Here is a 15327-nt window from a genome sequence, read left to right on the forward strand (position 1 = left end):
GGAGACTAGATGCTTCTGCAGCTAAGCAGGGCACCCTGGCTGCCCCAACCACTGCCAAATTTATTAGAGGACACCATTTCCTGGCTCCTTTGTTCTCATGAGCTTATGCCAACCATAAATTCATTGGGACGCTTGCTTGGACTTGTTGCAGTAAATACTGGGATGATTTTTCTTTCCCAAGCTGTTTAGCCAAACCCAAAGACTGACAAGCTGTCTCTTGTTTACTTTCTGAAGGCAGTTTGCAGACAGCAGCGAGAATTAATGTGGGAATGGCTGGCTCTGTTTATGCCAGTAACTCATTAGAAAAAACACACAGCACACTTTGTTGGCATAATTTCCCCCAACTACACTCTAACATGCAGTTCTCCCTCTTTAGGAATAAAAGCTATGAAAGTCGACACATGTCAGGAAATTTTCCCTGAACCACTGAAACTAGGATTGAACAAGGCTCCAAGACACATACCACCATTCCTCCTACCCCAAGACAGGCACAGCTAAAGCAAGGGCTGAAGTTGGCCTCTCGATGACAGTGGACCATGCAGGCACATCTGAAGTGGGTATCAGCACTGTTCCAAAAGGCTTAATAAAATATATGGACAACTGGCAACAGTGGAATACTTTCTAAAAGGAAGAAGATGCCAAAGGGATCAACTCCAAGAAAACCAGAATGAGAACCAGTAATCACGGTGAACTATGAGGATTATCCGAGGAACAGTTCACAAGTGGGAAGCTATTCATACAAAATGTGACCATTCTAAGCATAAGAAGTGAAATAACAAAATAAAGAAACTGAGCCATAGTTACAGACAACTGTGCAAATCTCAAGATTAAGTGACACGTTCAGAACTGAGGTTTTTACTTTATGAACTGTGGACAGCTGAACACCAACAAGCAATATCAACCACAGCAGACAAGTGAGACCCTAATAATGTAACAGTTAAACCTTTACCTCTGCATCAAAGATGGAGTATTTTCAGGGAAACAGGAGCCTGCAGCTTGCATTCTAAGTGGTAAAACTACAGCCCTCCGTTATGTAAAAACGCTCAGGATGCTTGATGTATAACACAGTGAGTATTTTAATGACATTTCAATTCACAACAGTGTAGTAATTAGAAAAAAGTTCTTCTCCTTGCTTGATGTCTCTGAGAGCGACAAGCACTACACACCTCAGGTGGCTGTGAAAAAAGGAAAAGCAAAACATGTGGAAGTGAACAATTATATTTTCCTTTTATTATTTTTTTTTTTAATTTTTCACAGCAAGGAGCTAAAACAATGGCTCTGTCTAGATTACTTTTTGGAGTAATATAATGCAGGCCAGGGAGCCTGGAAAAATCACACTGAAATACAGACAGCAAGTGCAAGCAAAACCAATATAATTACCACAAAAAGCACAGCCTATATGGGTATGCAAATAACATTTCCATTCACACAATTATTCAGAAACGAAAAGCACTGGTTGAGACAGACAAAGACACTCATACAGACAAGATGAGAAGTTAGAGAAAAGCGGACGGAACAGAAATCATTCCTCTAGACATGCCTACCCACAGGTGCTAGTTGACTAAACACACTCTCAGCCAAACAAGACCAAGAAAGACATCACTGAACTGCATCAGGGACTCCATGGAATGTACTATAGGTGAATTCCCTATAAACCCCAAAATGAAATCAGTGGCTGGCAGCCAGTGTTCTGACGGAGGGATTTAAGAACCCACCCTCTGAACTTCCTTTTAAGTAAATGACTACGCCCTACAGCGGAAGTGCCTGCTTTAGGAAGGCAAGCGCATTCTTCTGATGCTGATGAACGTGAAAGTGCATCAACTCAAACAAACCCCTCAACTAAGAAATTTACTGTGAGGCCGTTTTGAAACAAATCAAACAACAGGATAAACCAGCACCAAGAACTCTTCTACTTTACAGAAAAAGTTTTAGCAACCACCTTACCTGTGTTGTTAGCACTGTAAATACCAATATCAAAACAAGCAGCTAAAAGCAGATGGAATCTTGTCAAGTGGCTGTACCCTGGGAGAACTGATGTCTGAAAGACCGTTTTTTCTTGAACAGATTCCAAGGAAGAGAGCAAAATTCCTCCCTTCCTGAAATGGTCCCATAGCTTAGCTCTGCTCACTCTGCATTCACACTTTAAGTACAGCATCCAGGCTTCCTGAAAGTTGTCTTACCTCTTCTTTCATTAGCACTTAATTTATTTATTAGCACTTAATTTATTTACAGATTACAAGTGCAACTTTAACCTTGCCTCAACAAAGTCTGAATTTAATCAGAAAAGCAAGTTTTCCAGTACGCACCATCACTTCATCTAGTCAAATTTCAGAGTTTTAGAACAGCTCCAGAATTATATTAAAAATCTAGATGATCTGCTCTAAAATCCCTATACATCCTCTAAATGAAGAGGACTATTTGGTTCCTGACGGTAGTAACTTGGACCAGAAGCCCAATTTCTTTGGTGTGCTAAAGTCAGGACCAACATTACAACTTACCTTCTCACAGCTTGAAAGGTATTCTTGACGACGTCCCAGTATAGGACACTCACTTCCAGACACACTGATTATCCTTGCTGTTCATAATGTTACTCACTGTATTCATCTAGTTGTCACTTTTCCCACATTTCCAAACAAAAATCTGAGAATGGTTTCTAAACCTTTTATTTTTTAAAAGAAGTGGATTTTCAGGTCATAATGAGGATGTTGTAACTATGTTGGATAACTAAAAATCACATGCCTTTAACATTTAATTTGTCTCAACAGAAATTAATTTTAGATTTCTCCCTGCAAATTCATCCGCTATTCCACACATAAGCAGAAGACAGGGAGAACAGGAGAGCAAGAAGCCTAAATTTCAGCTACCTTAGAAGGGCTTTGATTGGTTAAGGGTTCCTAACTACAGTTGAAATACACACTGAAAAACCTCAGCATTTTAATACAAGCAAAATATAACTAGTGCTTTATGGGACTCAGAAGAATCACACTAATGTAACCACTGCTCATAAAACCGTATCTTCAGAGCTATGCTGATTTCATTTGCAAAGTTGTGGAAAAAGGAACAAGAAATAAGTCTTGTAAGTGACTTAAAATTAGTCTGTTCCAAGAGCTCTTTCACACAGGTGCACACTGCTGTGTAACTCATCTTCATACGGAATAGTATTGTTCTTCAGCCACCTTTATTTTCACACATGCAACATGCTTTCTATCATGCAAGACTATCAGCTCTTTGATTCACTGCTAACCTCTCTATGTCATGGCTGTAGATGATGTTTGGAAGATACTGTTTCAGTTCTACTGGAAAATATCCCGGCACATCAAACTCTTGATAACACACGTTGGCTGCTTTTTCTAGAAATAAGAAAGGAAAAATGTCTCTATGATATTGAGAAGAAAATAGGGCTGAGACATGTGTAAAATTATCAAATGTACAGCATGAAAAGCATGCCTTTGTTGGGAGCTGCTTTGAATTTACACAACTCACTAAAGGTGCTTTAATTCATCCTTATTGCATTAAACAGGATGATCTGATTAGCCACATGTTTATGAAGGGGCACAACTCACTTAGTACCAAGGGTAGCTGACAGCATTGATGAATGCTTTTCATATAAAACATTTGATTTTACAGAAATCTAGGAAAAAATCTTCCTAGTGGCAATAATTATCACAGAAATACAGCCATGGAAAAAATCACCACCCATTCAGCAGGTAGAAGGGAATTTTGCTTACGCAGACAATCGATCTGGAAGAAACACTTTCATGGCACAGACCTTTGTCTCCATGCCAGTCAATTCCTGGTTTGGCGCTCCAGCAACCTTTCTGGATTCTACCTGGAGGTAGGGTTTCTTTAGAGTAACGCGGCCTCTGAAAGTCACTTAGAGGCTAGGTATGGTAGTAATTGAACTTCACACATCTCACAACCATTCCCACGAGTTAACTGCTCCCTCAACCTGTTTAAGACAGAAACATGTCTTTTCATGTCCAACAGCTATACCACACCAACAGCTTCATAGATTTTGTGCATAAATGTAAGGAAGTCTAAATGTGAGGAAGTCTAAAAGAATTGCTGTAGTCCAAACTGAGGAGTGATAGACTCTTACTGCAGGTGTCACTGTGTGTGTGGTTTTCTCATGAAGAGTGCTGGAACCACAATGGGAAACTTGATCTGCCACACTGTGGACTGCCTCGTCCAAGCGGTCCTTGCTAGGTATCCTTTCCCACAATCTCACATTTTGGGATGTGTGCCTTTCGTCTTACATAACCAGAAGAGACTGGGGGATCTGCAGAAGCCAGTGAGAAAAGCATGTGAGTATTTGAAATGTTGCTTCACTGAAGGACTCTAGCATTCAGCTGTCACAAAAAGCCTCAGAAACTCTTCATTCCCCTAAATGCTAATCTTGTTTTACACAGCACTGTTGTGCCCCAGGATCAGTATCCGATTTCTGTGTCACCTCCAAAATAATTTATATTCGTAAATACAAACTCAAACCTGGAAAATTTACCTGGTAACCTACCATGTGAGCAGTTGTTGACATACTGTCCGATCGCCAGTGGGTTTTGCAGGGCAGCTGTGAGCCAGCTCTCATCGCTCATCTGAAATGGTCCAAGTTGATCTCTCCTGCTGCAAGACCTGAAAAGACAGACAGCATTATCATGAATCACTGCTCCTCCACTTAACAGGTTATCTGTATGTCTATCTGTAGAAAGAGCCACAGTTGCTTGGTAAAGTTACAGCTGTCCAATGCAGCTGGGAAACAGGACAACACTGGGGTGGAGTGGTGGGGTACCTGGATGGTACTTTAAAAAATACATGCAAAGCTTCCACTGTTGTGTGGTGTCTTTCGGACTCCAGCAGAAGAACCCACACAAACCTATCACCCACAATTCCAGAAATCAACATCAAATGTTGACATTACAGAAGTATCAACACATGCTGTTCACCTCTACAGATGCGAAAGCTAATTACAATATCACCTTCAAAATCATACCTAGAATTAAGATCTGATATTACTAGATATTAATATGCAGATTTGGTATTATTTTAGATAATTCTGCTTGTTATTAATTTGATTTTCTTTTCATGTCATATTTAAACACAAATTCCTACAAATAATAAATTTAAGGTAAGCTAAAACAGTCTAGGCTAGCTGCATCATGGGCAGTTCAGACTGGACATTAGGAAAAGGTCCTTCACTGAGAGGACAGGTGGCCACTAGAACAGGCTCCCAGGGAAGTGGTCCTGGCACCAAGCCAGAGTGACCTGGCACTGGTCAGAGTTCAAGGAGAGTTTAGACAATGTTCTTAGTCATAGGCTTTATTTTCTAGGTAGTCCTGTGAGAAGCACGGAGTTGGACTTCATGATCCTTATGGGTCCCATTCAAGATAGTAACAATAAATCAACAACTATGATGATGACAATAATGATAACAACGAGGAAGAGGAGGAGTATGGTTACTGCTCCCTTCTTAAGTGCTGCTCATCTGTAGACCACAGCTGGAGATACCAGGCTACCCCTTTTGGTATTAGGAAATCCATATGGAGGTTCTTCTTTTTTCATCCACTAACTGGATTTGAAAAGCAGCTCAGAAGTGTTTCAAAAATGTTATGCTACATCCTGCTCATATTAAAACTATTTTCTTTACAGGAAAGAGTCTCTGTATATCAAAATGCATCCCAACTGCAACTGGTGTTAAAAAGGAGGATACAAGTACATAATGATCACATCCAGGAGCTCTTACCCTTCAGTTGCTTCCATTATGAGATACACATAGGTGGATGATATAATATAACTGAATTTAGGGTACAACAACAGAGAACTGAGACTATTAGTATCACCATTTAAAATCAGCTGAGTGACAATCATCTGTTTCTTTTGACTACTTACCTGTACACTGATCTTGATAGTCCTTTATCATTCCCATCAATAAGGACACCATCTATGCACCTAAAAATAAAGGGATTGCCAAGGGACTGGAAAAAGATGGGCTCATGCTTTCTGTAGACAGTACCTGTTGCAAGATAGATGAATATTTCAGAAGAAAATCAGTTAACTGTTAGCAGGGGCTTACAGTACCATCCAGTCCCCTCCACACAAAAACTCAAAGGAGATAGAGTGGGTAGGAGGGAACTCTTTCAGTTAATGGTATTAACACTTGCAAATCTACACACTTTAGACACAACTTTGTGGTACAGCAAAAAAATCTATGTGAGTTGAAGATCTTCCATAGAAGGAAGCCACTGAAAGAAACCATTAAAGAGAAGGCCTGTGTGCAGTATCCATGTGAGAGGTAGATAAAGCATGACAGCTAACCGGCCTGCTTCAGAGAGGAAAATGTCAAGTGATGCTTGTTCAAGAAAGCACAGCTGAAGATACTCAGCACTACTGTGTTGGGACACTGAAAAGCATACACACAGACAGCAAAGAACCTGAAATACCTCCTTCCACCACCCTGGTCAGAGCTTTTGGTTGGTACAGCAAAGTGCCAAACCAAGAACTGACAAATAATTTCAGCAGACAGTTTCCTAAATCCGTGGACATGATTTAACCTCCCTGGATTCCAAGCACAGAAAAGTGACAGCAGACTGGCATGAAACTTCATGACATTGTGGTCCTGCATCCCTCACACCCACAGCATCTCCACCCTGCACTGCAACTTCACAAGGTGCTGGGCAAAGCCCCCACTGACAGGCTGCACTCACTGCCAAACAACAGACAGGAGAGCACTGACTTGCCCTCTTCACAGGGTCCCTTCCCCAGTCAGCAACCCTGCTGCAGGTTCCTTCACACCCCTGAAAAAGGAACTAATTTCAACAGCTCATCCACTCCTTTTGCTAGATGGGCTGCTAGAGGAGACACTCGACAAACTCACACTTAGCATGTGCTTGAAATCTGAAGTGAGATACGAAGTTAAAGGCTCATTCTGTGTGATTGTCACTTGACAATGAGTCAATTTGCCACTCAACTGTAATGGCAGCTGGCATGGCAAACCATACGCTGCTGCCCAATGCTGGCATGGGCAGGAGACTGCATGCAGGGGGTGATGCTGTTGACAGATGAAACACAAACAAATAGAAAGCATTTCAGCAGAGCTGTCAGCCATACTGACATAATCTTTCCAAGGAACGTAAGTAAATACAGATCCAAGAAATAAGGAGGAACAGAGAAGGCTCATTTCCCAAACATGCTTTATGGAAGAGAGTTCCACCAAATATGTGGTTTTTATTTTCATTCTCCAATTCGTATTTTAGTGCCTTGAAAAGCCTTGCCTACTGATCTGTGTGGAGATCTCTATTTTTAGGATCTTTATGCAAAACAAGCACACCAAGCAATTAAACTGTATTGTTCATCAAACTGAAATTGCTCCCATGTATCTGTGTTTCAAGAATCTGAAACAACTTTTCTAACAGCTGAAAAGACAGACTTGGAGTATTGAAAGGTGTTTTTATAAAGAATTTCCTCCTCAGTATGGATTTTCTTATTTCTAAAAAAAATGTAGTCAGTTCATACAGAAACATTCTCACTCATCATAACTTGTGATTTTCTTAAGGAATGACAGAAATAAGATCTGTAAAATATAAATTAGTGTAAACTTTGGCATGCCATCATTAGATAGTTAAAATTCACATCTAACTTAATCAGAAAAAAGAAGATTCCATTACCAGGGTACATAGACACAACCGTCCCTTTTGGTACAAAACCTTTGGTAACGAAGACTCCAGTTCCAGCAGACTCCAGGGAACTTCGGTCTCGACTAATAGCAAACCCAAGTGTATTAAAGAGAACTTCCTCTGGACTAAACACATGTTGAGTCTGACGGTTACATGAATTTACTTCGGATTGTTTCTGCTCAACAGTCAGTAATTCCAGATATTTACACTTGATTTCTGGAAGTAAGGCCAAAATATGTGTCTGTCTGTTGAAGTCATTTATGAACAGAGCTTTAAACACTTTCAGTAGTGTTTCAAAGACGTCTTCATCAGAGATAATTTTGTCTTGGGAGCTTTCAGGAACATACCGGAGGGTCCTGTAAAGAAAAACGTTAGGCTTTATGATTACATTTTTTTCTAAATAAAATACAGAAGAGCCACTTTACAGCAGCAAGTAATATGCATTATTGTTTCAAACAAACCCAAACTCTAAAGAATACTTCTTCACACCTGTTTTACTAAAAAAAATCATCTAATTTATTTACAGTGAGGCAAGCAGGTTAAACCCCATAGGCTCTCAGTGACGAACATAACAAAAATCAAACACGTAATCATCGAAGTTTATAAATACATATATATACCGTTCATTATACTTTAAATGAGGCAAGGACAAATACTATGCGTACTAGGGAGACATTAATTTATGCTACTTATAACAACATCATACTCATTCAAATTCAAGTATTACTCTTACCTTTAAAGAGATAGTAAGTGCAACTTGACAAAAAAAACCCCAACTATCTGCTTTTAACACCAAACAGCACTTTAAAGTACCTAAGTATGACAGATTTAGGCCAGTGAAGCAACCCATGAGGCTGAGCACCTTTGACACTGTGGCCACCATCGAGTGGAGGCCCAGAGCTGCCTCTTGTGCGCTGCCAACGAAGGTGTGATACTGAAAATGCTGGCAAATAAACTCTCTGAGACTTGTCTGGAGGTTTAGAAAGCAAGTACCCTTTAATGAGGCCTGGCCAACATGAAGGAGTGATCTCCATCAGTCATGTGCAGTGAAACAAAACTGCTTACAGCAAATATTTCCCATGCATATGTATAAATTCTCCCAGCAGTCTTGTGCATATTCTCTTACTTTCCAATCACTAAACCATGTCCCTCGGCACCTCATACACCCGTCTCTTAAACATCTCCAGCGAAGGTGACTCAACCACCTCCCTGGGCAGCCTCTGCCAGTGCCCAATGACCCTTCCCATGAAAAAATTTTTTTCTGGTGCCCAGCCTGAACATCCCCTGGTGGAGCTTGAGGCCATTCCCTCTTGTCCTGTCCCCTGTCACTTGGGAGAAGAGGCCAGCTCCCTCCTCTCCACAACCTCCTTTCAGGTAGTTGTAGAGAGCAATGAGGTCTCCCCTCAGCCTCCTCTTCTCCAGGCTAAACAACCCCAGCTCTCTCAGCCGCTCCTCATAAGGCCTGTTCTCCAGCCCCTTCACCAGTTTTGTTGCTCTTCTCTGGACTCGCTCCAGAGCCTCAACATCCTTCTTGTGGCGAGGGGCCCAGAACCGAACACAGGATTCCCGCAGGAACCTCCCCGGCTGCCTGGCCGTGCCCAGCCGGAGGGATCCCAGGCCCCAGCCCCCGCCAGGTCCCCCGGCCGCCCCCCCGCCCACCTGCGCTTGCGGGGGAGGTTCAGGGCCACCCAGGGCACGAAGCGGTGCTTGTAGGAGCCCCAGCGCCGCCTCAGAGCCCCCAGCATGGCCGCCGCCAGGCCCCGCCCCCCCACTCGCTCCGACCAATCAGCGCTCAGCGCGGCGGGCGGGCCGCGCGCCCATTGGCCGGCGATGAGGGGCGGGAGGAGCCCCCCCGGCCCCGTTCCGGCCGTAGAGGGCTGGTGGACGCGCTGTGCTCGTGGTGAGGGAGTTCCTTCTAAAGTCTGGTTTAAATCTGCCCCTCTCCAGTTTAGAGCCAGTCACCCTAGTCCTGTCACTACAAGCCTTTGTAAACAGTCCCTTCCCAGCTTTCTTGTAGCCACTTCAGGTACTGGAAGGTCGCTATAAAGTCTCCTCAGAGCCTTCTCCAGGCTGAACAACCCCAACTCTCTCAGCCTGTACTCGTAGGGACGGTGCTCCAGCCCTCTGATCATCTTAGCCCTCCTCTGGACCCATTCCAACAGCTCCATATCCTTCTTATGTCGAGGATTCCAGAATTGGCCACAATACTCCAGATGAGGACTCACAAGAGAGGAAGAGGGGCAAAATCACCTCCCTCGCCCTGCTGGCCGCGCTGCTTTTGATGCAGCCCAGGACACGGTTGGCCTTCTGGGCTGTGAGCGCACCCTGCCGGCTCATGTCGAGCTTCTCATCGTCCAGCACCCCAAGTCCTTCTCTTCAGGGCTGCTCCAATCACATCCTGTACTGAAATCACGAACTGCCTCACCCAGGTGCAGGACCTTGCACTTGGCCCTGTTGAACCTCATGAGGTTCTCACAGATGCACTTCTCCAGTTTGTCCAGGTCTCTCTGGATGACATCCCATCTTTCCAGTGTGGCAACTACACCACTCAGCTTGGCGTCATCTGCAAACTTGCTGAGGGTGCCCTCAATCTTGCTGTCTATATTATTGATGAAGATATTAAACAGCATTGGTCCCAGTACAGACCCCTGAGGGACACCACTTGTCACGATATCCATCTGGACTTTGAGCCATTGACCACTACTCTCTGAATACAACCAGTTTCTTATCCATGGTACTGTCCATCCATCAAATCCATATCTTTCCAATTCAGAGAGAAGAATGTTGTAGGGACTGTGTCAAAGGCTTTACAGAAGTCCAGATCTATAACATCCGTTGGTTTTCCCATGTCCACTGATGTGGTTACCCCATCATAGAAATCCACTAGGCTGGTCATACAGGACTTGCCCCTGGCGAAGCCATGCTGGCTTCTGCTTGTTTTAGAATAGAAAATGAAAATTAGACTTAAAAATTATCTAGATAGAGCATTTGGACCTGACCTCCCTGCAGATGATCAGACGTCTGGGGCACTGCTGCTATGAGGACAGGCTGAGAGAATTGCAGTTCTTCAGCCTGGAGAAGAAAAGGCTCTGGGCAGACCTTACAGCAGCTTTCCAGTACCTGGAGTGTGCCTACAATAAAGCTGGGGAGGGACTTGGTACAAGGGCATGCAGCGATAGGATGAGGGGGAATGGCTTTAAATTGGAAGGGAAAAGATTTATATTAGATACTAGGAAGAAGTTATTCATGATGACGGTGGTGAGGCACTGGCACAGGTTGCCCAGGGAAGCTGTGGCTGCCCCATCCCTGGAGGTGTTCAAGGCCAGGTTGGATGGGGCCTTGAGCAGCCTTATCTAGTGCGAGGTGTCCCTGCCCATGTCATGGGGGGTTGGAGCTGGGTAATATTTAAGATCCCAATTCAAACCATTCTATGATTTTATGATTACATAGGGCGAGTATTTTCCGTGTGGGGTGGTTCTTTTGATGCCACATTCTACCATCAACTGCCCGTACAAACAATATATCTAGCAAAAAAACCCCCAATTGCTCAACAACTGGTCTTCAAGCATTAACAAAGGCCCCCAAATAATTCTTTACAAATCTTTATTAAGAGTTAGCGAGAACAAGGTCAAGTTATTTTCTTGGCCATCTTCTTCCCTGCTCCGCTTGGGTAACTACTTTGATAAAACTTGTATCTTTGGATGCTGCTCCTTATCTGTTGTTTCAGTTAAAAGTTAACAGGAAAATGAGACCAATCCCAAGAGCAGATACTTTACTTTCTTAGGGAACTATTTAAAAAAAAAATCCTACAGAGCTAGTGTTTAAGAATTAGGCTTGGGATGAGCAGAGAAATCAATACCTCAAACCATTGTCAGGCTTATGCTTCTATGTCTGGACCTGAACCTTTAGCCAAGAAGCAGCTTGGGATTTTGTCAGCCAGCCCCATCCAAGCAATGAAACCAGTAGAATTAACTTCCCATGTCTGAACCTTGCAATATTTACAAACCGCCTTTTGATTTACTCCATATTCACTTTAAACCTATAGTTGGCTTTCAACATCTTCTCAGAGAACAGGAATGGAGTGAAGATATATTGCGAACTGAAATAATTGAGGGAGACAAAAGGAAGTGGCAGAGTTCCTCAGAGAAAGCCTCAGCCCTTGGCTGGCTCGAAACGCTTTCCTGCCATCTTCTGGGCTTTCTTGGTAATGACGAAAGGTCTCAACAACTTAAAATTCTGGATTCCAGCAGCTGTCTGCCACGAGAAAACAGGCTTGTTTGTCATAATATACGCATATTACAACTCTTAAAAGAAAGACTGTCACATTTGTGATTCAGCTCAGCATGGAAAACTAAGCCACAAGAGAAAAGTTAATAAGAGAAATAACATCTTGGGAGGTAGGCAAAAATTAAAAAAAAATCAAAAGATCAGGAGAAAGACAATTGACTGAAACGAGCCCTAGCTTTGTAGTACATGTTCAGTGTGCCCAAACAAGGAAGGCCTATGTTTGCTGCTTTAATCACAAGCAACAGAATAATTTCACTGAAAACAAAATAGTAGATTAACTTCCAAACTGCACCTCTATGGCTCCAGAACCTGCCTAACCAATCAACTCACCTGACTTGGCTATTAATACTATATTTGCAGAATCCAAAATTTTAATCTAAGGGCAAAAGCAAGTGACATCCATAGACAGTACTGTTAAGGGAATTTCTTCTCTTTATTACCAATTTAAATGTTTGCTGCTGCATCTAAGCTTTCTTAATTGATAAGCTAAGATACACATGTGTCAGCCCATAGTCATTTATGCCTGTCATTTAATGTTAGAAACTACCTCTTGACATATTGAGTGTTATATATGAAATTGTGTACTAACAGTGAAGTGTACTAGAAGTATTTTGGACATATTTGCATCACAATAAGCAAAGGACAGGGGTTTTTCAAAACCTTTTATTTACTATAAAGACAAAACCACCAAAATAGGTACAAATTATACTATATAAAATTGGTTCAATGGGGTAAAAACTTTAATTAAAATATCTTGATATATTTAAAATAACAAAGGATACAATGAAGCCAAATTTCTTAACCCAGAGATTTCTGTAAAATTTGCTTGCACAGTAAGGTGCTAAATAGAAGTTAGCCCTTAAGCCCTGGAAATCTTAGGAATCAGTCACAAAGCAAATAATTTCATTGTGAAAGTGAACTTTGGTAGAAGAAACTCTATAGGACACCTGAGGTAGTAGAAACTGGAATAAACAGCAGTAGAAGTTATTTACAACTTAAGTACCAAATAACATTAAGAACACAAAAAAATAATTACACAATACAATTTTCAGTCCAGCTTTGATCCAAAGAAAATAAGAATATTACATCACATCTGCATTTTAAAAACACCACAATTACCAGCAAGCTGAGGGAAATGCAAACAAACTCAAACAAATGCATTTGGACACCTAGAGGCAGTTTGAGTTTGAAATGTGGTAGGCATGGTGATCTACAGAGTAATACTGATTAGCTGAGGTTCATCAGTTTATACAGTTTAGATTTCTGCCAGAAATAGTATTAATCTGACAACTGATCTTCCAGTACAGGAATTGGCAAGAGTGCACCCTTTAAAGCTTGCACATAAGAAAGACATGGAAACAATCTTATTAGAATGAGAAATTCTAAAGTGGTCAAAAAAGAGTCAAGTACAAAACAGTTAGAGCTACCAAACTTCACATTTCGGTATAATCTTTTTAACTCTTCAAAATCTGCCAATCTTCCAAAACAAAGGAATGTAAAATTTCCAAAAGAAACACATTCACAACTAGTGACACTGCTTTTTTTAACTAGCATGAGCACTATAATTCCTGTAAACTTGTCTTTAAGATGTTTTACTTCCAATTCATATTGTACATTTTTAATGTACTTTAGCTTATTTAGTTTCTCCTGAGTCTTTGAAAATAACCAATTCTATTTCAGTCCAACAATCCAACTGGCTTCTGAAGAGTTAAAACATGAACGGTATTTTCTATTCCAAATAGATTAAGCACAATCAATATTTGATTTAAAAAATATCCCCATTCTTAAAAAAGCAAAAGAAAAGCTGCCATTTTCCTTCAGAATTACATGCATCAGAATCTAAACCCCTGCCTTTAAAATAATTTTAAAACCTTGTTTTAAAAAAAGCACATCTGCTAAAAAAAAAAAAGGAAGTTTTGCTTTTCAAGTCCAAGTTTATTTCATATTAAAATAAATACCTTTTTTATGGTAATATTTTTAACATCTTCAAATTTAATTATCACTAATGGTTACAGTAAATAGATGATGTACGGCAGAAGGAAAACAGCAGATAAAACTTGTTATCAGTAGAGAATGTAACCTCAGTTTTGTTACACAAAGAATGAGATTTGCTCATAGATGGCACCTACTCCCACTAAAATACAGGACAAAGTCTCCTGTAAAGTTTAATGGGAGCTGTGTTTGGAGCCTTTGACATAAAACTTCTCTACATGATAGCAGAAGAAACTGCTATATGAAAAGAAGGCTCAACAACATTTAGCATGATTCAGACTAAGTCATTTTAAGCAGAACAATCTTGTTCTGTTTTTATAGATAAACTACACTATTAGAGCCTTCAACACTGCCTTGTTGACAGTGGCATTTGATTTTATTTCAGATTTACAGCAAACCTGGTTTTAAAACAACTCTTGTGTCAGCAGTATTTTCCACGACACAATTTCTAACTTTTTCTAAAGACTATTTAAAAAGATCCCCTTTTCCTCAAAGTTAAAAATACAATGAAAACAAACTTTAATTTCAAAAGAAATTACATGGCCAGCAGTAAATGCACAGTGAGCCACAAGTGCCTGCTCTTAAAGGAAGGCAAATGCTTTTTCAAAGTATCCATCACTGTTCAGGTTTGTTACTCGGAGAACGTTTCATTATACAAAGGGACAGATACATGACTTTCTTTTACCCAGTGCTGAAAACTAATTGCGGAACCCTTTGCTTACATCTACATGATATGAAATAGAACAGTGATTACTATATTAAAACATATCCTGAGCCCCCCAGCTGCTAATATTGCTGAAAAAGTGCTCCAAATAAAATAAAAATCACTTATCTGCTAAATAATCATGCAGATTTAACAAAAAACACTTTTGTGTTCGCATAGAGCCAGATGTTTGAAAAGGCACAGTTTACAAATCTCTGCACAAGTTATGAAATGTTGCATATTGAGCTTGGGTAAAGATCTCGATTTGTCAATCACATACTTAGGTAGGGTCCTCCACTGGCCTTAAGTCCTTGATGTATCTATCATTATGGCCAGAAGAATAAGAATTTGCTGTGCTTAATTACACTGCAAGACAGTTATTGTATATTCAGTAGCATCTTCTTCAGTATATCAGCCTTACACTTAAGAGGCTACCATGTGGTACGGAAGACTGGGTGTTTCAGCAGCTCCCTTGATGGGGGTCTGTCCTGAGGCTGAAGTTCTAAACATCGAAGAGTCACATCTTTCAAGCCAGGAGACAGATGTGTAGGGATTGATGGAGCAGTGGTTGCACTAGCAATCTGAACAGAAGGAAAATAAATTTTTAGAAGCCCGTGATTCTTAAGCCACCCTCTTCTACCCTGAAAACATTCCACACACTGATAATTTTCAGCTGAC

General features: G+C 41.1%; 2 protein-coding genes across 3 annotated transcripts in view; both read right to left on the reverse strand.

Annotated features, from left to right (window-relative positions):
- Nucleotides 1–1078: 1078 nt before the first annotated feature.
- On the reverse strand, nt 1079–9422 carry SETD9 (SET domain containing 9). The gene is made up of 6 exons (XM_069879793.1): nt 9327–9422; nt 7659–8023; nt 5884–6007; nt 4514–4629; nt 3245–3350; nt 1079–1175 (listed from the first exon to the last, which is right to left on the reverse strand). Exons 1-6 carry the CDS (start codon nt 9410–9412, stop codon nt 1088–1090), a joined length of 885 nt encoding a protein of 294 aa, XP_069735894.1. The 5' UTR covers nt 9413–9422; the 3' UTR covers nt 1079–1087.
- Nucleotides 9423–12584: 3162 nt separating this feature from the next.
- The window catches only part of MAP3K1 (mitogen-activated protein kinase kinase kinase 1), a 64504-nt gene continuing 61761 nt past the window's right edge, over nt 12585–15327 (reverse strand). The window contains exon 20 of one of the 2 annotated variants that reach the window (XM_069879778.1): nt 12585–15230. In XM_069879778.1, coding sequence (XP_069735879.1) covers nt 15081–15230 — 150 coding nt within the window. In that variant the 3' untranslated portion in view covers nt 12585–15080. The remainder of the gene's footprint in view (nt 15231–15327) is intronic. The other variant, XM_069879779.1, reaches the window with a different exon arrangement.

Source organism: Phaenicophaeus curvirostris, chromosome Z (genome assembly GCF_032191515.1).
Source record: "Phaenicophaeus curvirostris isolate KB17595 chromosome Z, BPBGC_Pcur_1.0, whole genome shotgun sequence".
Classification (NCBI taxonomy): domain Eukaryota; kingdom Metazoa; phylum Chordata; class Aves; order Cuculiformes; family Cuculidae; genus Phaenicophaeus; species Phaenicophaeus curvirostris.

Bases quoted from the DNA above. Each gene is read 5' to 3' on its own strand.
- SETD9 (XM_069879793.1), bottom strand. From the start codon at position 9,412: ATGCTGGGGGCTCTGAGGCGGCGCTGGGGCTCCTACAAGCACCGCTTC. The intron at 8,024-9,326 runs GTGGGCGGGGGG...TTTTCTTTACAG, and splicing joins AACCTCCCCCGCAAGCGCAG to GACCCTCCGGTATGTTCCTG. The intron at 3,351-4,513 runs GTAGGTTACCAG...TCTTATTTCTAG, and splicing joins TGTCAACAACTGCTCACATG to AAAAAGCAGCCAACGTGTGT.